The sequence below is a fragment of the Zonotrichia albicollis genome, unplaced genomic scaffold, assembly GCF_047830755.1.
Source record: "Zonotrichia albicollis isolate bZonAlb1 unplaced genomic scaffold, bZonAlb1.hap1 Scaffold_83, whole genome shotgun sequence".
Taxonomy (NCBI): domain Eukaryota; kingdom Metazoa; phylum Chordata; class Aves; order Passeriformes; family Passerellidae; genus Zonotrichia; species Zonotrichia albicollis.
In genome coordinates this window covers 4,694,414-4,712,952 of record NW_027428460.1, presented here as the reverse complement: position 1 = coordinate 4,712,952, position 18,539 = coordinate 4,694,414, and the positions used below count along the sequence as shown (strand labels likewise).

General features: G+C 53.0%; 1 protein-coding gene across 1 annotated transcript; it reads left to right on the top strand.

Annotated features, from left to right (window-relative positions):
- Positions 1-1,443: 1,443 nt before the first annotated feature.
- On the top strand, positions 1,444-17,243 carry LOC141728065 (hydrocephalus-inducing protein homolog). The gene is made up of 6 exons (XM_074534385.1): positions 1,444-1,574; positions 3,015-3,140; positions 7,619-7,851; positions 9,525-9,625; positions 10,938-14,829; positions 16,681-17,243. The coding sequence occupies exons 3-5, from the start codon at positions 7,687-7,689 to the stop codon at positions 11,173-11,175; spliced, it is 504 nt and encodes a 167-aa protein (XP_074390486.1). The 5' UTR covers positions 1,444-1,574; positions 3,015-3,140; positions 7,619-7,686; the 3' UTR covers positions 11,176-14,829; positions 16,681-17,243.
- The last annotated feature ends 1,296 nt before the right edge of the window (positions 17,244-18,539 follow it).

Here is an 18,539-nt window from a genome sequence, read left to right as displayed (position 1 = left end):
CAGCCAGTTTGGCTCCCTTTGTGCAGCTCACAGGCAAAGCTCAGGGGCTAAGCCTTCTGCACTTTATGCTGGAATCACTTCTCATTAATGGCATTGGCCCTGCAGGGACCGTGTTCTGCAAGAGCCCTGCAATCAGAGTGATGGAGCAGAAGCAGAGAGAGGTCTTTAGGTGCCACTTGAGGCTCCTGCTCAGCTTCATCCAGCTCTGCTCAGCTTTTCCAAAAGCAACACGGTGCTCTGCTTTCCCTTTGCAGAAGCACAGCACATCCAAAACCATGTGCTCCTGGAGGTTTCCACCTTCACCTGAAGAAATTGGGATTGTTTTGCAGTTTCCCAAGAGAGCTGAGAGGGAAAAAGTGGAAAAATGTCAGTTGTGTTCCACTGTAAAGAGGAAAACTTGAGACCATTTGAATTTCAGTCAGGGAAACATTTTGTCAAGTGAGGCTTGTGCCAAGAGTGGGCTGGTGGGAGGAGACAGGAGGGAGTCCAAATCATCTGGTTTAGACTTTTGGAGAGCATTTTGGTGCTCAGGGGTTGATGCTATCAGTGTGCTAGAAAATGCATGTGTGCTGTGCATGTGTACCCCAGAGGGCAGAACCTGGCCTGCTGGCTGCAGGCAGGAATGCCCAGCAGCCCAGCTTGCCTGCACAGGCAGCAGGAAGCCCTGGAGAGCCAAGATTGGCTTTGCATACTGGAACCACACTGTCAGTCAGTGCTGGTCGTGTTTCTCCAGGCAGAAAATGCCTCTGAAGCCCCATGGTCAGTAGACACGGCCTGTCTGTGTTTCTGTCACTTTTGGCAAGCTGGTTGCTCTCATGGTCTTATGATTCTTCCTTGCTGCTTTACAGCCCATTTAAATTCTCTTTGCCATCTCCTTGTTTTAGGGATTGTCTTGCTGTGTTCATTCCTTCTTTTGCTTTTCAGGTTTGCTTTTATTCCCAGTGAGACCACAATGTTTGGTCTCCTGTCTTGCTGCTCTGTCTGCCTGACTGTATCCCCAGAAGGTGCCTACCCAAACCTGATCTGCCAGAAGGGAATTTCTTCCTTCCCCCACAGTAGTGGGCTGGTTTGCTTTTAGGTAGCACATTCCCCCTCTGGAACATGACAACTTCATGGCTGTGTGCAGGCAGAAGCCAGCAGGTTTTTTGGCCTTGTTGAATATGCAGGTGACTTGGTTCAGGTGCTCTGTCTCCATCCTGCTGGTGCTGACCTGCTCGGCCCTTCCTTCCCAGCAGGCGCTGCCCTACTGCCCCTGGCCAAAATGCTGGAGCCAGAGAGAAGGGATTCAAGTTCAGCCTTGTGAATGATGTGCCTTTGCCTGCTCAGCTGAAAGTGCTTTGGAAAAGGGGCAAGGGAGGGATGTTAGCAGGACATTGACAGGTCTCCTCTCATCCTGTTTCCACAAGTGGCAAAATCATAATTTCATGTCTTTGCTGCAGATTCTTCACGTGGTGAAGGTCTCCATGGAGAGCTCACCTTACTTCCAGCTGGTGAGCTCCAGCGATGCGTACCGTGCCGTGCCGCCGGGCGCCTCTGCCCCCGTGCGCATCCGCTTCACCCCCAGCAAGAACAAGGTGAGGCCGGAGGGGCCAAAGCACACAACGATCTCCACAGCCATTGTTTGCCCTGCACTCTGGCTGCAGCCCATTGCATGCTGTGAGCTGGGCTCCAGGCGTGGGCAGGCAGCCTGCAGCCAGTCACACCTTGGCACTGCTGGCAGGAACTGCAGCCAGGCCTGACAGGCTCTGCTTCCCCTCCCTGCACATTGCTGAGCATTGCCAAGGGAAGATGCACAGGAAACAGGATGAAAATGACAGAGGGCTGTTGATAGATGTTGGGCCATCTCTAGGTCCAGTGGAAGGGGTTTCATTCTGATGGAAAACACCAGAGGAACAAAGAGGTCAGAGAGCTTTCCTCCTTCCTGGACTGCCAACAGCTTCCCTGCCTGCCCCTGGGCTGGAGCAAAGCCGGTGCTTTTTCACCCCCTGTGTTGTGCAGCCTTGCAGCTGTGCTGTCCCAGAGCACAAGTGAGCATGGCACAGCTGCAGGGCCAGGGCAGAGGATGTGCTGTGCCCGTGAGCCCCGACCTGGCACAGTCACACTGGGCTCTGGGTGCCCTTGGTCAGCAGGAGGTTGCTTAGCTGCAGGGCACTTGGACACCTGCCTGCAGGAGCTGGTGCAGGGCAGGTACAAGCTGCAGGCAGAGCTGTGAGCCCAGAGCCCATGGCAGTGACACTGCTGGGGCTCTGTCTTCATGCCCGTCCCTGGCCTTGCTCTGTCAGCTGGCACCCATTCCGTGCCAAAGGTGCTTTTGTGGGGAGGTTTGCACAGCAGTGCTGAGGCCCTGGCAAGTCTGATCTCAGTGCTGGGATCTGGAGGGTTCATGTTCTGATCTGGAGGCTTGTTCATACAGAAGGGTTGAGGGCATGGCATGGAAGGGAGGAAGCCTTGCAGGGAAACAAAGAGAGGCCCTTTCCAACAGCATCCTGCTACCTCTTAGCTCTGTTCTTCTCCTGACTTGGTTGGACAGGCAAAGTTAGAGGGGAGTTGTGAGCCAACTGATGTTTCTGCACCAGGCCAGAGGTGCAGGATGTCTTTGGGTGCAGCTGTTTTCTCCTCTTCCTTTTGCTGCTTAGAGTCAGTGGAACACTTTGTCCTATTCTCAGACAGTGGGAATATAGAAGCCTAAAGAGCAATGTCCTGTGTTCCCCAGCTCCATGTTGCTTAGAAGAGGCTTAGGAATTCTTTAACATCATTAAAGTTTAGAGTAGAAATGATGGTGGCCTAGGGCTGTTATCTGTATGACCCAAGTGACACAAGAGCTGAATGCCACTGAGACAGATTTTGCAAAGTGCACTGGTGCCTTTAAAATGTGACATAGTAGTAGAACTTATTGTTCATTTGAGGGTGCAATAGGTAAATTGATGCCCTTGAAGTGGTATAGGAAATGGTTTTTCTTCTGCCATGGGGATGGCACTAAATGTCCTGTGCTGAGCCAGTTTCTTTTCCTGCAGGATTATTGCCACGAGCTCGTGTGCCTGACTGCCAGGGAGAGGATCGTTGTGCCAATTCGGGCCATTGGTGCCCGAGCTGTGCTGGACTTCCCTGCCCAGCTGGACTTCTCCAAGTGTCCAGTCAAGGTCAGCACCAGGCAGACTCTGCTGGTGCGCAATGTCGGTGCCCGGGCAGCTCGGTACCAGCTGAGCACCCAGAGGTGAGGCAGCTCATCTGTCCCTGTGCAAACACCTTTGGGTGAGAGCAGAGTTGGGAAAGAGCTACAGAAGGAACCAAGCATCGGATCTGCTGCCCTGCAGCCTGGCTGGGAGTGAGCAGGATGGAAGGCATCTGCTCTTGCTTTCAGTGGCCTTGGAGCTTTCCGTGTCCCAGATTTCCTGGAGGCTGCTGGAACATGCTGGGAGCTGGCTTGCACCCTGCTGAGCACAAGCAGCTTCTGAAATGCTTCCTCAGCACTGTCAGCCAAGCAGAGCCATTCTCTGGGAGGCCACAGGCATGTGGCTTTGCAGTTGTCCTGGAGAGGGCCTGTGGAAATCATCTGAGCAAACACACTGCTCAAAGCAAGAGCAGTGTCTGGGGATTGCAAGGTGCCATTGGGAGACATGGACCTGTCTTTAGATGCCATACAAGAAAGCAAACATGTCAATGGACCTAGTTATAAAAGCAGAAGAAAACAACCTTTTAAAACCCCCTCCATACCTTAACTTTTCTGCCTGTCAGGTGCAGTAGTGATTCATTGAGAGGATGGATCTCAATCCCACCTGAACACCCAGCAAGGCCCCCAGGGCTTTGCAGATGGGCCAGCCTGGCTGATTCTGCAGTACTAGCAGTGTTTGTAAAACCTTGTGTGAATAATCCATGCCAGATGGGCAGCAGCAGCCTCAGCTCACCTCTCATGGCCATGCTGTGGGGCACAAGCTGTGCCCCCAGCTCCTGTGCACAGAGGGCTCTGGTGCCTCCTTTGCACAGCCAGCAAAGGGCTGATGTGGGAGTCAGGAACTGTGCAGCAGGAGCTGTGCCAAGGACTGGGGCACCATCCCGTGGGCTGGTGCCATGGCAAGAGACAATCCTGGCCCAGCCAAAGGGAGAAGGGCTGATCATAGGGGAGGCAGAGCTCAGTGCTCAGCACCACAGCAGCGTGAGGCCTTGTCCCTGCCAGCCTGAGCCATGTGCTGAAGGATAATGGAGTGGAAGCAGGAGAGCTGGTGCTGGCTGCTCTGCAGCTTTGGAGCTGGGCTGCTGCTCTTGGGAGGCACTGGCTCAAGGCAGTGAAGAAATGAAAGCAATCTGCACTGGATGATGCCAATGAGATAAGGGAGATGGGTAAAGAAGAACAAGGAAGTTATTTCTTAGCAAGAGAAAAGTGGTGAGCAGGTGCGCCCATAGTGGAGAAACAATGACGCTGCCTTTGTTTTTGGAGGAAAAGTGCTGCTTTTTTCATTTGGAACTCAAGAGGGAACCTTTCACCATCAAATAATTGATTCTCCTCTGTCCCTCCCCCAAAGTGGCCATGGGCTGTTTCTGCATAAGCAGCTTTCTCCTTGAGCAAGAGCAGATGTCTCTTGTTGAGATGTGCAGAGCAGAGCCAGGGTCAGTCCTGTGAATACAATAGAGGACACAGGTCACTGGTTCTTGATTTTGAACCAAAAGGCAGAGTGGGCACTGATTGGCATCAATCATGAAATCAACTGGTGAATGTTGTGCAGCTTCAAGTGCTGATTTCAGTGGATGTTGGTGGCTTTTGGAGTGTGTCTGCTGAGTGGAAGGACAGGTGAGGTGCTGTGCTAGATTCAGGACAGCCAAGTTTGGTTGTTGAAGCTCTTGCTCTTGGCTGTGCCAGCTGGTGCACTGCTGACAAGCTGGTCCTTTCCTCTAGGATTCATCTGTGCCCTGGGTAGAATTGTTGCTGCTCTTTTCAGAGGATGTTTGGGAATGCCCTGGATTCGTGTCTCAGAAAAGTGTCTGTAATGATTGTGTGGGTCAAACTGTCTTGAGAAAGCTCCTCCATGGGAACAGCAGTTGCTGCTCAGAAGGAGCAAAGCAGGGAAGCTGTGGCTGGAAGGGCTGCTTACAGAAGCTTGTGGGGACACCTTGATGTCCATGCCATTGCAGATGGGGAAATTGAGGCACGGAGCCATGTCTGGGTGTGTGTTCAGGGTCCTTCATGGGACCCCCAGCAACCCAGGGGCTTCTCCTGCCTGCCCTGTGCCCAGAGCCCATCAGGGGCTGTTGGCTGCTGCCCCTTGGCTTGAGCTGCCTCCTGTGCCCAGGGCCCTGTGCTGAGCACACGGGGCTGTGTTGGTTGGAAGCCCAGGGTGCCCTGAGCCCAGGTTTTGTGCCCCCGAGCCACGACAGCCGGACCTTTGCAATGCCTTTAACCGAGCCATTGCCTGCTCTGTCCTCGGCCTGCAGGGGCAGCGTCACTGCACCGAGTTTACAGTTCGACCTCACTGAGCTCGACTTCGGGGACATCTCCTTTGGTGAGTGTTCCCTGGGCTGGGACACAGACTCAGGGATCTGTGCCTTCCAACAGAAAAGCATCCCTTGCTCCTGCTCTGCCCCAGCAGCCTCTTCAGGCTGTGAACTTCAGGGCTGCTGCTGCTGCTGCTGCCTCAGGGGGCATTTTGCCATTGTGAAATCCAATGGAAGCAAGGAATAGAAAGGCAGTATTTTCTGGTGTCTCTGTGCTGCTTTAAAAGACATGTCTGCCAAGGAAGGTGGGAATCTTCCTGCAATGGAAAGATGAGCCCCTCCCTCCAACTGATTATCCCTTTGAAAGTACAGGGGTCCCAGGCAAAACTGTGGGAAAAGAAATAACAGTTCTTTGCTAGACTATCTCAGGAGAGCACAGACAAGAAGGCAAGAACAGACATTTCCCAGATGCCAAGTCCTGTTTTTCCCCTTTGGTGGAGTTCTGGTCACAGCAGGAGGAGCTGTGGGCTCTGGCAGGGCAGGGATCTCCCCCAGCCGGTGCGGGAAGGGAAGGAGGAAATGCTCCTTTTGCAGAGCCCCAGAGGGCAGGGGATGTGGGCAGTGCCCAGCAGCAACAGCAGCAGGGCAGGCAGGGTCGGTGCCAGCGCTGAGCTGCAGCCAGGGCAGCCCCGGCCAAGCACAAACCTCCCGCGGCAGCAGCGGCCGAGCTGCGATCCCCGAGCGGGAGGAAGGGAAGCTCCGCTCCCTGCCCAGCCTCAGCTCCCACTGCACAGCCGCCCACGGCATCACGCCACAACTCCCAAAAACCCCCAAGGGAAAAGCCCAGCCCAGGGCCAAAACCCCCCAGAACCCCTATCCCCTTTCCCAGAACAAGGGCAACATTCACTGCCAAGCCTAAGGCCAGAGCAATGAAGTTCATGAACTTCTGAAGGAAAGTCATTGCCTTTTTCGAGCTGCTTCTTCCCCAGCCTGCATCACCACGGAGGCACTTGTCAAGTTGCCTTTGGAAGGAATGAAACACAAAAGGCAACAGATGGAAATATGGTTCTGAAGCAGGAGATTCATCTAGCTGAATTCAAATTCATTCCTAATGGCTCTTAGGCTGAAGGCAGCTGTTGTATCTTTGCTTCTTTGTACCTGTTGACTGTTGTCTACATGTGCTGGCCTCAGTCTAGTTGGAGGTTTTGACATCTGGGTTTGTCCTTTTTGTGCCTCTCTTGCCTCCCTGCTGGAGTCCCTGCTGGAGCTGGCAGTGGTCACTTGGATGGGCACAGAGAAGCTCTGGGCTGCAGCTGCAGTTGTTTTTTCTCCCCATCTGTGTCCCAGATGCTCTTGGTGAGCAGGCCTGGGGAGAAGTCTCCTCCCCACAGAGCTGGCCAGCCCAGCCAGATGTGCAGGGCAGAGCAGGCTGTGGCTGCTCTGCGTGCTCTGCAGGACATCCCCACCATGAGTGGCTGTATCTCTGGCTTTGCAGGATGGAAAGCAAATCTCAGAGCCAAAGTGGGGTGAGCCGTTGCAGACAGCACTCTCAGTGAGCAGCATGGCTGTGATGTCCCTGTTTGTTGGGTGCGGTGGGACCTGGTTCCTAACTGCTAATCTCAAAGCAAGGCTTGGCTGTGCCCCAGTTGAGTGGGCTCTGAGCTGTCACGTGCTCAGTCTGTTTGGCCCAAAGCAAGAGATGCCTTAAGGATCCTGCAGAGAGAAGCTGCATTAGGGTGCTTTGCATCACGTTCTAGTTCCTGATTCCATCCTCACTTTCTTTTGCTGTAGCTTCTTCTCACTGGCAGCTCACTCTTTATATGTCTTGAAAAAGGTGGGAGTGTTGGCAGGCTGAGCAGGGAATTGTACAGCTTGAATTCTCAGAGTAAATGCTGGGTCTGGGTGCACACTCATCACTCAGAGAGACCTGGTGCTGGTTTGGGGCAGGTGAGGGAGCTCGTCCCCATCACGAAGAGAGAATCTAGCAACGTTCAGCAGGGCTAGGAGTGGGCATTTTCAAGGCTGTGTCAAAGGGAACTAAGTGACGATTAATTCCTCACGCAGCTCCTAGGTGAGCTGTAGTTCAGATAATAAAGAGCTCAACTCCAATCCCACTTTGATCCTGCCAGGATCTTGCCCCCAGGATCATGCCCTGCTGGGTGCCTGAATGGAGATTTGTGTCCTTGCCCAGGCTTTCCCTACACGCAGCGCTGCCGCCTCACCAACAGCTCCACGGTGCCCCTGACGTTCCAGCTCCGCATGTCGGACGATGGCACGCAGCCGGCTGTGGACAGCGTGGATCAGATCCGCAGGGACACCAACCCGGCCTGGAGCAAGGGAATCCATTTCCATGTGGAGCCCAGGGAGTTCACCATCAATCCCAGCCAAGGCACCATCCTCCCCCAGGGACACCAGGACATCGAGGTACGGCAAGAGCCCGGCCACAGCTGCTGCAGCACCAGGGCAGGAGCTGCACTGCAGGGTGGGAGGGCTTTAGCTCTGGTGCCAGCTTGGAGCATCCTGGCACTGAGAGATCTGCACTGCTGGGAGGCCTCTGCTAGCTGGCTTACTCGAGATGTTCCTCAAGGAGCACTGTTTGCTTTCCGAAATCATATGCTGAGCTCACAGACCTTATGGTCAAGGCCTGAAGCCATTGTGTTTTTGAGAGCGATTGATTTGACTGCAATGGGGCAGAGCAAGGATGAGGGCAGAAGGTGGCTGTTAGAGAGATGTCATTGTATCAAGCAGTGAGCTTTTCTTCTTGGTCTCATTTCCCCCCTCCTGGGGAGCAGAATGATTTGTGTTCACTGCAGGAAGCTCCAGTGGAGACAAAAAATCTGCAGCCATGTGTAGCGGTTCAAATTTATTGTATTGATTCCTTTTTAAGTGGTTTGTTCTCTGGTACCCCGTGTTCTCCCCGAGTGGGTTTACCCCTGGGTTTTACCCTCCCTCAAAGCTGTCCCTCATGCCATTCCCTGCCCCTTGTTCCAGCTCTTTCCCTGCTGTCAAACCCAGCCCCTTTTGTTCCCCAACCTTCTTTGCCAATTTAACCTGGAGCCAATCCCTGTCTGAACACCCCTTTGGAATTCCCCTATTCCTGGAGGCCCCATTAACCCATGTGAGCCATCCTCCCCACCCTCCTACCCAAAGTGGCTCCAGACACTTGATGTAATCCCCTCAGTGCTCCCCTGAGGATTCCCTTTCGGTTTGCTGTTTGTATCCACCCCCTGCTTTGTGTCTGTACAAAATTGCTTGCACAGGAGTGTGCAGGGCTCTTTTGGCTCTGATCCTTTTGCTTGGAATAAACCCTTTCTTGTGGAACTTCAAGACAGAGATCCTTCTCCTTTCTTCTCTGCCTGGTCCCGTTGGTGGCTTGTCTCTTGCAGTGTAGAGCAAGAAGCTCTGAGGGCTCTGCCTCTGGTCAATGCCCACCCTGGGGCAGTTCTGAGAGTTCTGCCTCTGGTCAGTGCCCACCCTGGGGCAGTTCTGAGGGTTCTGCCTGTGGTCAATGGCCACCCTGGGGCAGTTCTGAGGGCTCTGCCTCTGGTCAATGCCCAACCTGGGGCAGTGCTGAGGGTTCTGCCTGTGGTCATTGCCCACCCTGGGGCAGTTCTGGCTCTGAGGGTTCTGCCTCTGGTCAATGCCCACCCTGGGGCAGTTCCCCACTCCTGATGTGGGGCTGGAGTTCTCAGAGCCAGCCCGGGCTCAGGCTCCCAGGGCAGCCATGAACTGCCCAGCACCTGCTGGGCCGCACTTTGCCCTCAGCCTCCTGCTGTAAAGCTGAACTCATTGTGGTCAAGTCAGATTTCCTCTGCATGGATGTTTTTGTAGTCAGATAAGAAATTGGCCCCTTAATTTGAATGCAGTGGTGCATGGAGCTGTAGTCTAATGTTTTAATGTAGCTGACCTGTGCCCTGAAAGCAAGGTGTGTTTAACAAATCTGGTATTGGCAGAAGGCTTTTGTTACTCTGAGACTGTGCTCTACACATGGAGCAGCAGAAGAATTAAGGGCAAATCCTCCCTCAGGAACTAGAGGGTATCACCCGTGGGTAATGAGCTTTTGGAAGGAAGAATTAACTGTTCTTCTCTTCCACCAGGTGACGCTGTGCTCCAACACGGTGATGGAGTTCTACCGGAGATTGCTGGTGGACCTGGAGGGTATTGGCAAGGGAGTGGCAGCCCTGATCATCACAGCCAGGTAGCAGCCCTTGCCTGGCCTCCCCCAGGCACTGCCTTGCCCAGGCTGTGCTGGCTGCAGCTGCCAAGGAGAAGTGCTGCTGAATGCCCTCATGTTGTGCCAGCTGGACACGAGAACAGAAGTGCTTGGGCAGCAGCCCGTGGTGAAAAGCACGTTTGCTCACAGCCCAGCACGGTCCTGGGCCCTCTTCTAAAGGCACCAGGAAAGCTATCATTGATTGGCCTTGTTTTTGGTGCTTGAGGTGGAACAAATTTCCCGAGGGCCTCCTCTCCTTCTGGCTGCAAGGGGTGGAGTTGTGCTAGTTGTGAGCACCGTGCACTGGTTTGGGCCACACCAAGCAGCTGCTGAGAGTCAGGCTTTGGCTCTGTCCATGAGGGCACATGGCAGGGGAGAAGTGGCTCCCAGCAAGAGTTGGGAGGGCAAGGTCTGACAAGGGGAAACCAGCCCTTGATGTGGCAGGTCAGCTCCAGTTTTTGTCCTTCCCTGTGCATCCCATTTTGAGCTTTAATGTTGTCAGAGTTGAGAGCAAAAGTGGTTGTTGCTGCAGCAGAATTCCATGGTGCTGTGCTGCTGTGGGTGTCAGTGTGATGCCCAGAGGGATGCAGCTCCCTGGTGCTGTTCCCTGTGCCAGGCAGAGCCATCCAGGCAGTGCCTGGGCTGCCATTGTGTACAGCAGGTGGAGCTGGGGCCAGGCAGTGCCTGGAGCTGTGCAGTGAAGGAGCCAGGGAGCTGCAGGGCCTGGCAGGGGCTGAGCAGCCCCTCTGTGGGGCAGCTGCTGTCTCGTGCCCTCCAGGGCTGGGGCAAAGAGCTGAGTTCCCAGGCAGGGCAACAGCACCATGGCAGAGAAGGGAGTCATTTTTACTGAGACCCTGGAGCTGTGTGTTCCTTGAGCCTTAGAGAGCACTGATCCTTGTTGAGTCAGTTTTACTGAGACACGGGAGCTGTGTGTTCCTTGAGCCTTAGCGAGCACTGATCCTTGTTGGGAAGGCTCCCCCAGAGCTCGTGGGTCACTGGGACTGTTCCAGGAGTCCTTGCAAGCCTTCTTGGGCAAAGGAGGGGCTGAGGCAGCTGTGGGGCAAAGTGCTCTGCCTGGGGCACTTGGCAGCCTCTGGGTGCTGCCTCTCAGGATTTGCCCCTCCTTGACAAGACATACTGGAGTGGGAAGAGGTAGAAGGCAATTTATCCCTGTAGGGCTCTTCAATGTGCATTTGACAGTGACCAATGTGTTCTGCTCCATTTCATAATCTTTGGGGGTAGGCATTCTCCATTCTCTCAGTATCTCTGATTGTTCTGGGGTCATCTCTTTGCCCAGATGTCTCGTTCCTGAGCTCCAAGTGTCCTCCCCGGTGCTGCTGTGTGATGAGTGCCACCTGAAGGTGCCTTATGAGAGGAAGATCCTCATTAGGAATCCCAGCCACCTTCCTGGCTGCTACGGGCTTATTCCCCAGGTTTGGCATCACATCCACCTCCTCCTGTCAAATATTCCTGAGGAGACTATTAGGGGAAAAAAGGGTTTGGATAAGACCTTGCTGCTTTCTATTCAGTCTTAAAGATCTGCTGAGAACAGGATCCTACCCAAGTGTAAACTTTAGGAGGCAGTTTAAGCTCCTGAGGAAACAGTTGATGTTCTAGTCCTCAGGGTGTTTTCCTGTGGGAGATCTTAGAGGGTTGTGAAAAGCTGCTGCACCCACAGACACCACTGCCTGTGCTGGCAGCCTCCTTGCAGGATCCCCTGGGAGTGCTAAGCCTACAATTCTTGCATCTTGTTTGTGCCTTTGACCTTTGCCCTGGGGAGTTTTAAAGGTGTGTGTAAGTTGCTGTTGTGGTGGATGTTAAGGAGCCTAAAGTTTCTTGAGAGGTCCCTCTGAAGCTGCATTTCATTGTGTCCCTTCCAGAAACGCAAGGAGGACTCTGCTGTGCTCTACTCCAGCCCCAAGCCCTGTGGGATTGTGCAGCCCCAGAGCACAGCAGAGATCCCAGTTGTGGTGGCAGTGCAGGCCCTGGGCACTCATCGCACCGACGTTCTCATCGGCGTGTTCGGGGATGAGAGAAACCCCCTGGTGAGGGCAAGGGGAGATGTGAGCCTGTGTGCAGCTGCTCCTGGCAGAGTGCACAGGGACAGGGATTCTGCCGGGGAAAACAGGCACAGGCTGCTGGGGAGAAGGACAGGAAGGATGGGGGGCACAAACAGCTCCTGCCTTAGAGGTGGGAATCTCAGTGTCTGACACGGAATGGAGTTGGGCTAAGCTGGAATCCAGGAGGATTTGAGTTCATTATTCTTTCAAATGCTGTTAACTTTGGAAACATCTGTTTGAAAATGTCATCTCTCTGAGCACAAAAGAGGATGTCAGAAGTCTTCTAGGAACCTTGAGCTTTCTGTAAAAGAAAGGAAAGCTGGCATTTGAAGACTGGTTGAAAGGACTGAAACTTCGATTAAAACATATGGAAATGGCAATGCCAAATTCCTTAGATGGTACCAAACATCTGAACCCAGGCCATCATGGCACTGCCTGTAAATCAGTGAACAGGAAGGAAAGGCAATGCAGTGAGCCTGAAGTTTGACCAAACAGTTGCTTTTAACTATCAGGCTGCTTCCCTTAAAGAGGAGGGTTTCTCCCCACCAGAAGAACCAGTTGTTTAACTGTCATGCTGGTCTTACCTAGAGATTTCTTGCAAAAATAAAAGCTTTGGGCCAATAATTTTTAGTTTGAAAGGTTCTCTTACCTTAATCCTTTTCAATTTGGAGGTGAACATGTAATTTTCTTTTTCCCCAAAAGCCCAGCATTTCAGCTGGAGAGTGGTAGCTGTCCCTAAAGAAATAACTTGAGCAGGGTTGAGCTGTTGAAGGTTTTTTAGGTTTGTCTGTTGTGGTTTGTTTTGGGGATTTTAAAATCTTTCTTGCTTGCTTCCTGGAACAGAGAGCACAATTACGGAGCTCAGGACGGCTGGCAGAAATCTCCCCAAGCCCAAGGCCGGCAGAGCTTGGCAGGATCCCAGCACCACAACCTGTGTATATATGGATGGAAGGATGAATGGATGGGGAATAGGACCTGAGTCACCTGGGAGTGTTGGAAAATGTCAACCAAGCCCCCAGCGGTGTCAGGGGAACATTCCTGATAAATCCCTGGTGGAGCTGCAGAGTTTCTGGCCTTGGGCACTGGGTGGGCTGTGCTGGCTGGGCACTGGCTGGGTCTGCCCCTCGGTGTCTCAAATCTCACCTTTTTGCTGCCTTCTCTGTCTTTTCCTCTCCCACTGTGCTTTTTGCATCCCCACTGGGTGTTAATGCCTGTCCTCTGTAGTTGCTCAGTGCAAGCAGTTGCAGCTGCTGCAGCACCTCAGTGTCATCCCTGGGCTGCCTTTAGAACAGACCTGCCCCAGCCTGGATTGGGAAGGGCTGGATCAAACCATTTCTCAGTTCAACGTGCCAGCACTCAGCCAGGGGCTGCATCCTGGCCAGGAGCTGCTCGTGCAGGTGTCCCTCCCTCCCTCCCACTGCAGGTCCCTGTTCATAGTTATTTATTTTCCAGAGATGAGCTTCACCCACCTAAATTCAAACCCCAGCCACCGAAGGAGAGGAGAACCAGTCTAGATTGCCCGGCAACTCGATGGAGGCACTTCAGGACTGGAAAGGTGGAGGCAGCCAGGGCCCTGAAAGAAGTGCAGGATTTTACCCACTCTTCAGGAGCAGAGATAGATTTTCTTGTACACCTACTGCTTGCTTTGCCTCCCCAGCCTGCCAGCACCAAGTCCTGCTCATGCTGAGCTCCCTTTTTGCTGCCCTGCTGTGCTGTGCCCTGACAGTGGGCTGGGCAGCAGGGCCAGTGGCTGGACATGGGCTGAGGGGGAGGGAGAAATAGGAGAGTTTTCCTTGGAGAAGCTGGCTCAGATCCTACAGGCCTGTGCTGAGTGTGGGATTTTTTGCCTTGTTTCCTTCCCCATGTAAGATGAGGCTTTTCTCTGCATCTTAATGGTAACACCTCCAGTTTCCCTCCCAGAGCAAGCTGGGATGATCCTGATCTCCATGGAGCCTCTTCCCAAGGCAGCCAGACTCCCTGTTTGCAGGGCTCTGCTTTCACCCAGAGCTGCTATTGCACTGCTGGCCCTGGAGCTGTCTGACAAAGGGAGACTTTGCAGGGGGCTGTCTCTTCTTCCCAGCAGAGAAAATGGCTTGTTTTTCGTGTGCCAGCAACAACTCCTGAGCACCCTCACCTCCCTCGAGGCTTGGAGGGATTCAGATGCTCCCTGGACGTGGCTCACACTCCCCTGGGAGCGGAGAAGGCAAGAGGGAATCTGTCCCCCTTGCCCATTGTCAGTGTGGCAAGCAGGGCTGGAGCTGCCAGTGCCACTGGGGGCCCTCAGCATTGGCCACAGAGGGGCCTCCCATCCCTGCAGGCCCATCACAAAGTGCTGCTGGAGCAGCTGCTTGTTGGAGAGGCCGTGCAGGACACGTTGTGGGGCTGCCCAAGGTTACTGTGCAGCACCTGTGGAGGGCACTGCTCCCCCTGGAACTCCTCAGGTGCTCCGCAGGAAATTTTTGCAGGAGCTTTTGCTGTAGCACCTTGAGAAAGAAGCATTTAAATGAGAGAGGGGAAGAGCCTCAGGAGTCAGATGAGCTGGGCTGGACTCCTTCCCTCAGCTCCAAGAGCTCTCACTCTGAGTCTCCTCCTTTTCTAAAAGCAGGAAGTTTTGAAACTTTTTAAAGGCAAGTTGTGCATCAGAGAGAATTTCTACTGCCAGGAGCCATCCCAGTTCACTTTCATGTCATGTACTAATTAATGCATTGACCCGTGAGCATGGGAGAAGATTTTCCCCATGGTCCCTGCACTGATCAGTGGCATGGATGCAAGATGAGGTGAGGGTGATTCTGGCAGTGTTTGGGGAATAGGCCCCTCTGGCTACAGCTGCACTTTGCTCCAAGATGCTCTTCTGCCTCCATTTCCATGCTCAACACCTCAGTCTCTCCTATCTTCCATCCAGGCTTTCAATATCCTGGCACTGCCAGGTGTGCTGCAGCCAGGAGAGAGCCAGCAGGTCTCCTCCACACTCTCTGGCAACCTCACCACCACCTGCAATGTCCCGGAGCTGTGCCACGTGGAGGGAGGCTCCACCTCCGAGGTGCTGGTGCCCAGGGCAGCCTCACGTGTCAGCTCCTCCCTGAGCCCCTGGGAGATCACCTGTGGCTCACAGGCCCCTCTCAGGGACAGGTGAGTCAGCCTTCCGTGGGTTCCTGCTCTGCCATGGTTTATTGTCCCTGCAGGGCTTCCCTGCTCCAAGGCCTCTGAGCTCAGAGGAGCTGCACAGCAAAGGCCAGCAGCAACACAGGGATGGCCACTCTGAGCTCCCTGGCTGCCAAGAGAGGAAGGACCTTCTTCTGTTGAGACAGAACCTCTTCTTCTCTATTTGAGTGCTGAGCCCTGCTGGCTTAGCTGCTGCCTGCAGGGAGCTGGGCTCTGGGCTTGCCTTGGCACCACCTCTAGAGGTGTCTTGAAGTCCATGGTGTTGAGTGGCATCTTCTTCATCATCTGCCTTCTTCACCAGAACAGTGGGATTGTGGTATGGGCAGGCGTGGGGCACAGAGCAAACCTTGCTTTGGGTCCTGCTCCTGCCACAGATGAAGTCCTTGCAATGCTGATTTGCCAGGGTCCTCCTTATGGTGGGACAGCAGCCAGAAAGGCTCCTGTCCTTTAGGCTCCCCTGCAGCTGCAGCCGTAGGCAAGCACAGGAGAAGCTCAGCTCCAGCAAGGCAGCCAGCTCAGGACACACAGGCCAAGTGTGGAGCTGGGAGTGGAGGCTGCTTAAAGCCAGCCTGTGCAGCAGGACTTCTTCAGGCCAGGCTGAAGTTGGTTTCATGGGGAGGAGATGGATGAGGCTGCTTCCAATGGTTTCCATGGCAGCCAGCACTGGTTTGCTTGGTCCCAGCTGGGTTCCAGCAGGAAATCTGGCTGCAAGAGCCTGTCTTGCAGGAGAGGAGTTCCTGCAGCCTTTGCTTTCTGACTGATAGGATTGTTCTCATGAAGGAGCAGGCTAGGAGTCGTTAAAACTGAAGATCACGGACAGAGACTCTCTAACTAATTAAAGTTAGATTGTGGGATGTTTATTAACACCGGCGGGCAGCACCAGAGCCATCCCTAAAAGGCGTGACCACGCTGTCCAAGGTTCTTTGCCCTCTCTTTATTTCCCAAGATCTTACATACAATACATCTGCACAACCCCAGCACCTCCCATCCCTGCTCTATATTCAAATGAGGTCATTGGTCCTTCACTCCTGTGCAATTCTTCCCTTGAACTGGGTCAATGGTCTCAAAGTGGGTCAGTGGTCTTAAGGGATGAAGCCAGGAATGTCTTTATCAGGTCTCTGTGACCCTCTGGCACCATCCAAGGTCCCCAACTTAGTGATTGATTGACATCAAGCCCAGGTGCTAACCATTGTTCTACTGGTTTCAAGATGTTCTTATACCAGTTCACTTCCTCCACTTCTCTCTAGAAAGATGCTCCTAATGGTAAACAATAGAACAATCAGCTCCAGCTTAAGCATCTCATAATCATTAACCTATGGTCTGCCTTTCTAACTTACATCCTGATCAATGGGAATTGCTTCTAACCCTCAGCTGAAATCTGAACTCTTTAAAATCATGCCTCAGCTATGCCCAGGGAGAAGGGGGCTGAATGAGCTGAGTAAGAACTGTAGGAGAGCTAAGCAGATGTCAGCAATCTGTGCTCTGCTTTAAACTGGGAAGCCAAGAGACAAAGGGCATTTCCAGGCACCAGCACAGAGAGCTGCTGGATCAGCCTTTGGCAGGGGCTGGAGGGGTGTGGCTGTGCCTTCAGAGGCAGCTTGCCCAGCCAACACCTTATGATGGCAAAGCTCAGGTTTGGCTCCTCCTGGAGGTCCCCTTCCACCTGTGCCCTCACTTGGGATGTTCCCAGCCTCTGTGGGTTCAGGAGAATTCACGGAAATGGCCTCAGGGTCAAGGAATGAAGTGCAGGGCCAGCCAGGACTAGGGAGCCCAAGGTTCTGGTGGGACTCTCAGCCATGTTTTCTGTTTTGTCTGCAGAAGGGAGCTGAAGGAGCCAGCTCAAAAGGTCGAGGAGGAGGCAAAAGCCCTAGAGGAGGAAGACAGGAGGAAGGAGGAAGAGAGGCAGAAGAAGGGAAAGAAGAGTGTCTCTGTTGGGAAGCAACCTCCAATACCAGCAAAGGGGAAAACCAAGACCCGAGAGAATATGGAAACCGAAATCCCAAAAAAGGAAACCAAAATCCTAGAGAGGAAGGAAAGCAAAGCATCAGAAGGGAAGAAAATGAAAGCATCAGAGAAGGATACCAAAGAATCAGAGAGGAAGGAAACCAAAATCCCAGAGAAGAAGGAACCCAAAATCTCAGAGAAGAAGGAAGCCAAAGACCCAAAGAAGGGGGAACCCAAAGCCGTCAAGAAGGGGGGAACTGAAATCCCAAGGGACTAAGCTAAGATGGAGAAGAACCCTTTATTCTTTATTCATCCAACTCATTTTACACATTTTAACACACCTTGTGTGCATCTTTAGTTTGTTCATAGATTTCTTATCAGTTAGTCGATTACTGGTTAATAAAATAGATTTTACTTGTGCATCAAATCTCTCTATTGTATTCTTTACCTCTTCACTGATTCTCATGGGACAAATCCCTTGTTATTGCAGGTGCATTTGTTTTTCACCCTCAGAATAGAATGGTCACAAAGTCTCATTCTCAAAATAGCTTCACATGGGAACTTGTAACTGCTTAGTTGCACTCAGAAGAGATGATAGGCCAGCTATTGATATGGCCGAACAAGGCTTCATGTCAAAAGGCTTTTCTTTTATCATTATTCTACATGTCTATGACATCTCCCGTGGTGTCCTTGGACCCACATTGTCACAACTGACCCAAGGTTCCATGAGGTTCCCCTGTGTCACCGTGGTGTCCTTGGACCCACATTGTCACAACTGGCCCAAAGTTCCATGAGGTTCCCCTGTGTCACCATGGTCACTGTCAGAGGCTGGATGAGATCAAGGTCCTGAGACACCGTGGGATGAGCTGTCACTCAGTCACACAGTGGGGACAGCACTAACCCAGCCCTGATTGCCTGCGTGATCAGAAATCCCACCTGGGGGAGGCTCGCAAGGGCCCGGGGACTTAAAAACACAGAGCACAAGGTGAGCCCCTGGTATGGACTCTGCCTTCTCCTGGGGTTTGTGTCTCACCCACACTGGAACCCTAGGAGCTGTTAGTCATATGTGTGTCTTTCTATAGAGCTTCTGTCTTTCTGTCTCTCTCTCCTTCTTCTCCTTCTAATGCTCTTTATATGGAACATTTTTGGAAATCCTAACAGCTTACGTGTTTTAATGTTTCCAGGATAAATGGGCTAAGTAAATGAAGTTACTGCTATGATAAGTGTTTTATGTGTAATTTGATGTTGCATGAAATCCTCTTCCAAAGTTCTTGATTTTTTGCACTTTGCTAGTAGAATTTTGTGTCATTTTGACCTCTTACGAATATCTGGCTGGTGTTTTTCCTGTGCACCAAACTCGAGTAAAGGTGGCAGATGAATTGGTGTGTTGGCACGCAAACCCCGAATGGAGCTCCGGGTGCGTGGAGAATCGGGGCGGTGTGAGTCGCGCACAATCCCTGCAGTGGGGGGACACGGGTCCCTACCAGGGTTTAGGGTGACCCGAGTACAGCAGCAACACTGAGTACACCCAAGAGGGCCCCAGTGCCCAGGATGGAACGGCGGTGCTGGGGGTTCAGCGTGCCGCGGGTCAGGTAGAAACCATAAACCCACTGGAGGCCCCGGGGGGGATTGGGGTCACAGGGCAGGGCAGGGCTGGGCTGACAGGGCAGGGCAAGGCTGGACCTGCCCCTTCCTCCCCCACACACAAAATGTTTAGAGCCAACAATCTCCTC

Excerpts from the sequence above, each read along its gene's own strand:
- LOC141728065 (XM_074534385.1), top strand. The coding sequence starts at position 7,687 with ATGTCGGACGATGGCACGCAGCCGGCTGTGGACAGCGTGGATCAGATC. Across the intron at positions 7,852-9,524 it reads AGGGACACCAGGACATCGAG|GTGACGCTGTGCTCCAACAC; the intron begins GTACGGCAAGAG and ends CTCTTCCACCAG. Across the intron at positions 9,626-10,937 it reads GCCCTGATCATCACAGCCAG|ATGTCTCGTTCCTGAGCTCC; the intron begins GTAGCAGCCCTT and ends CTCTTTGCCCAG.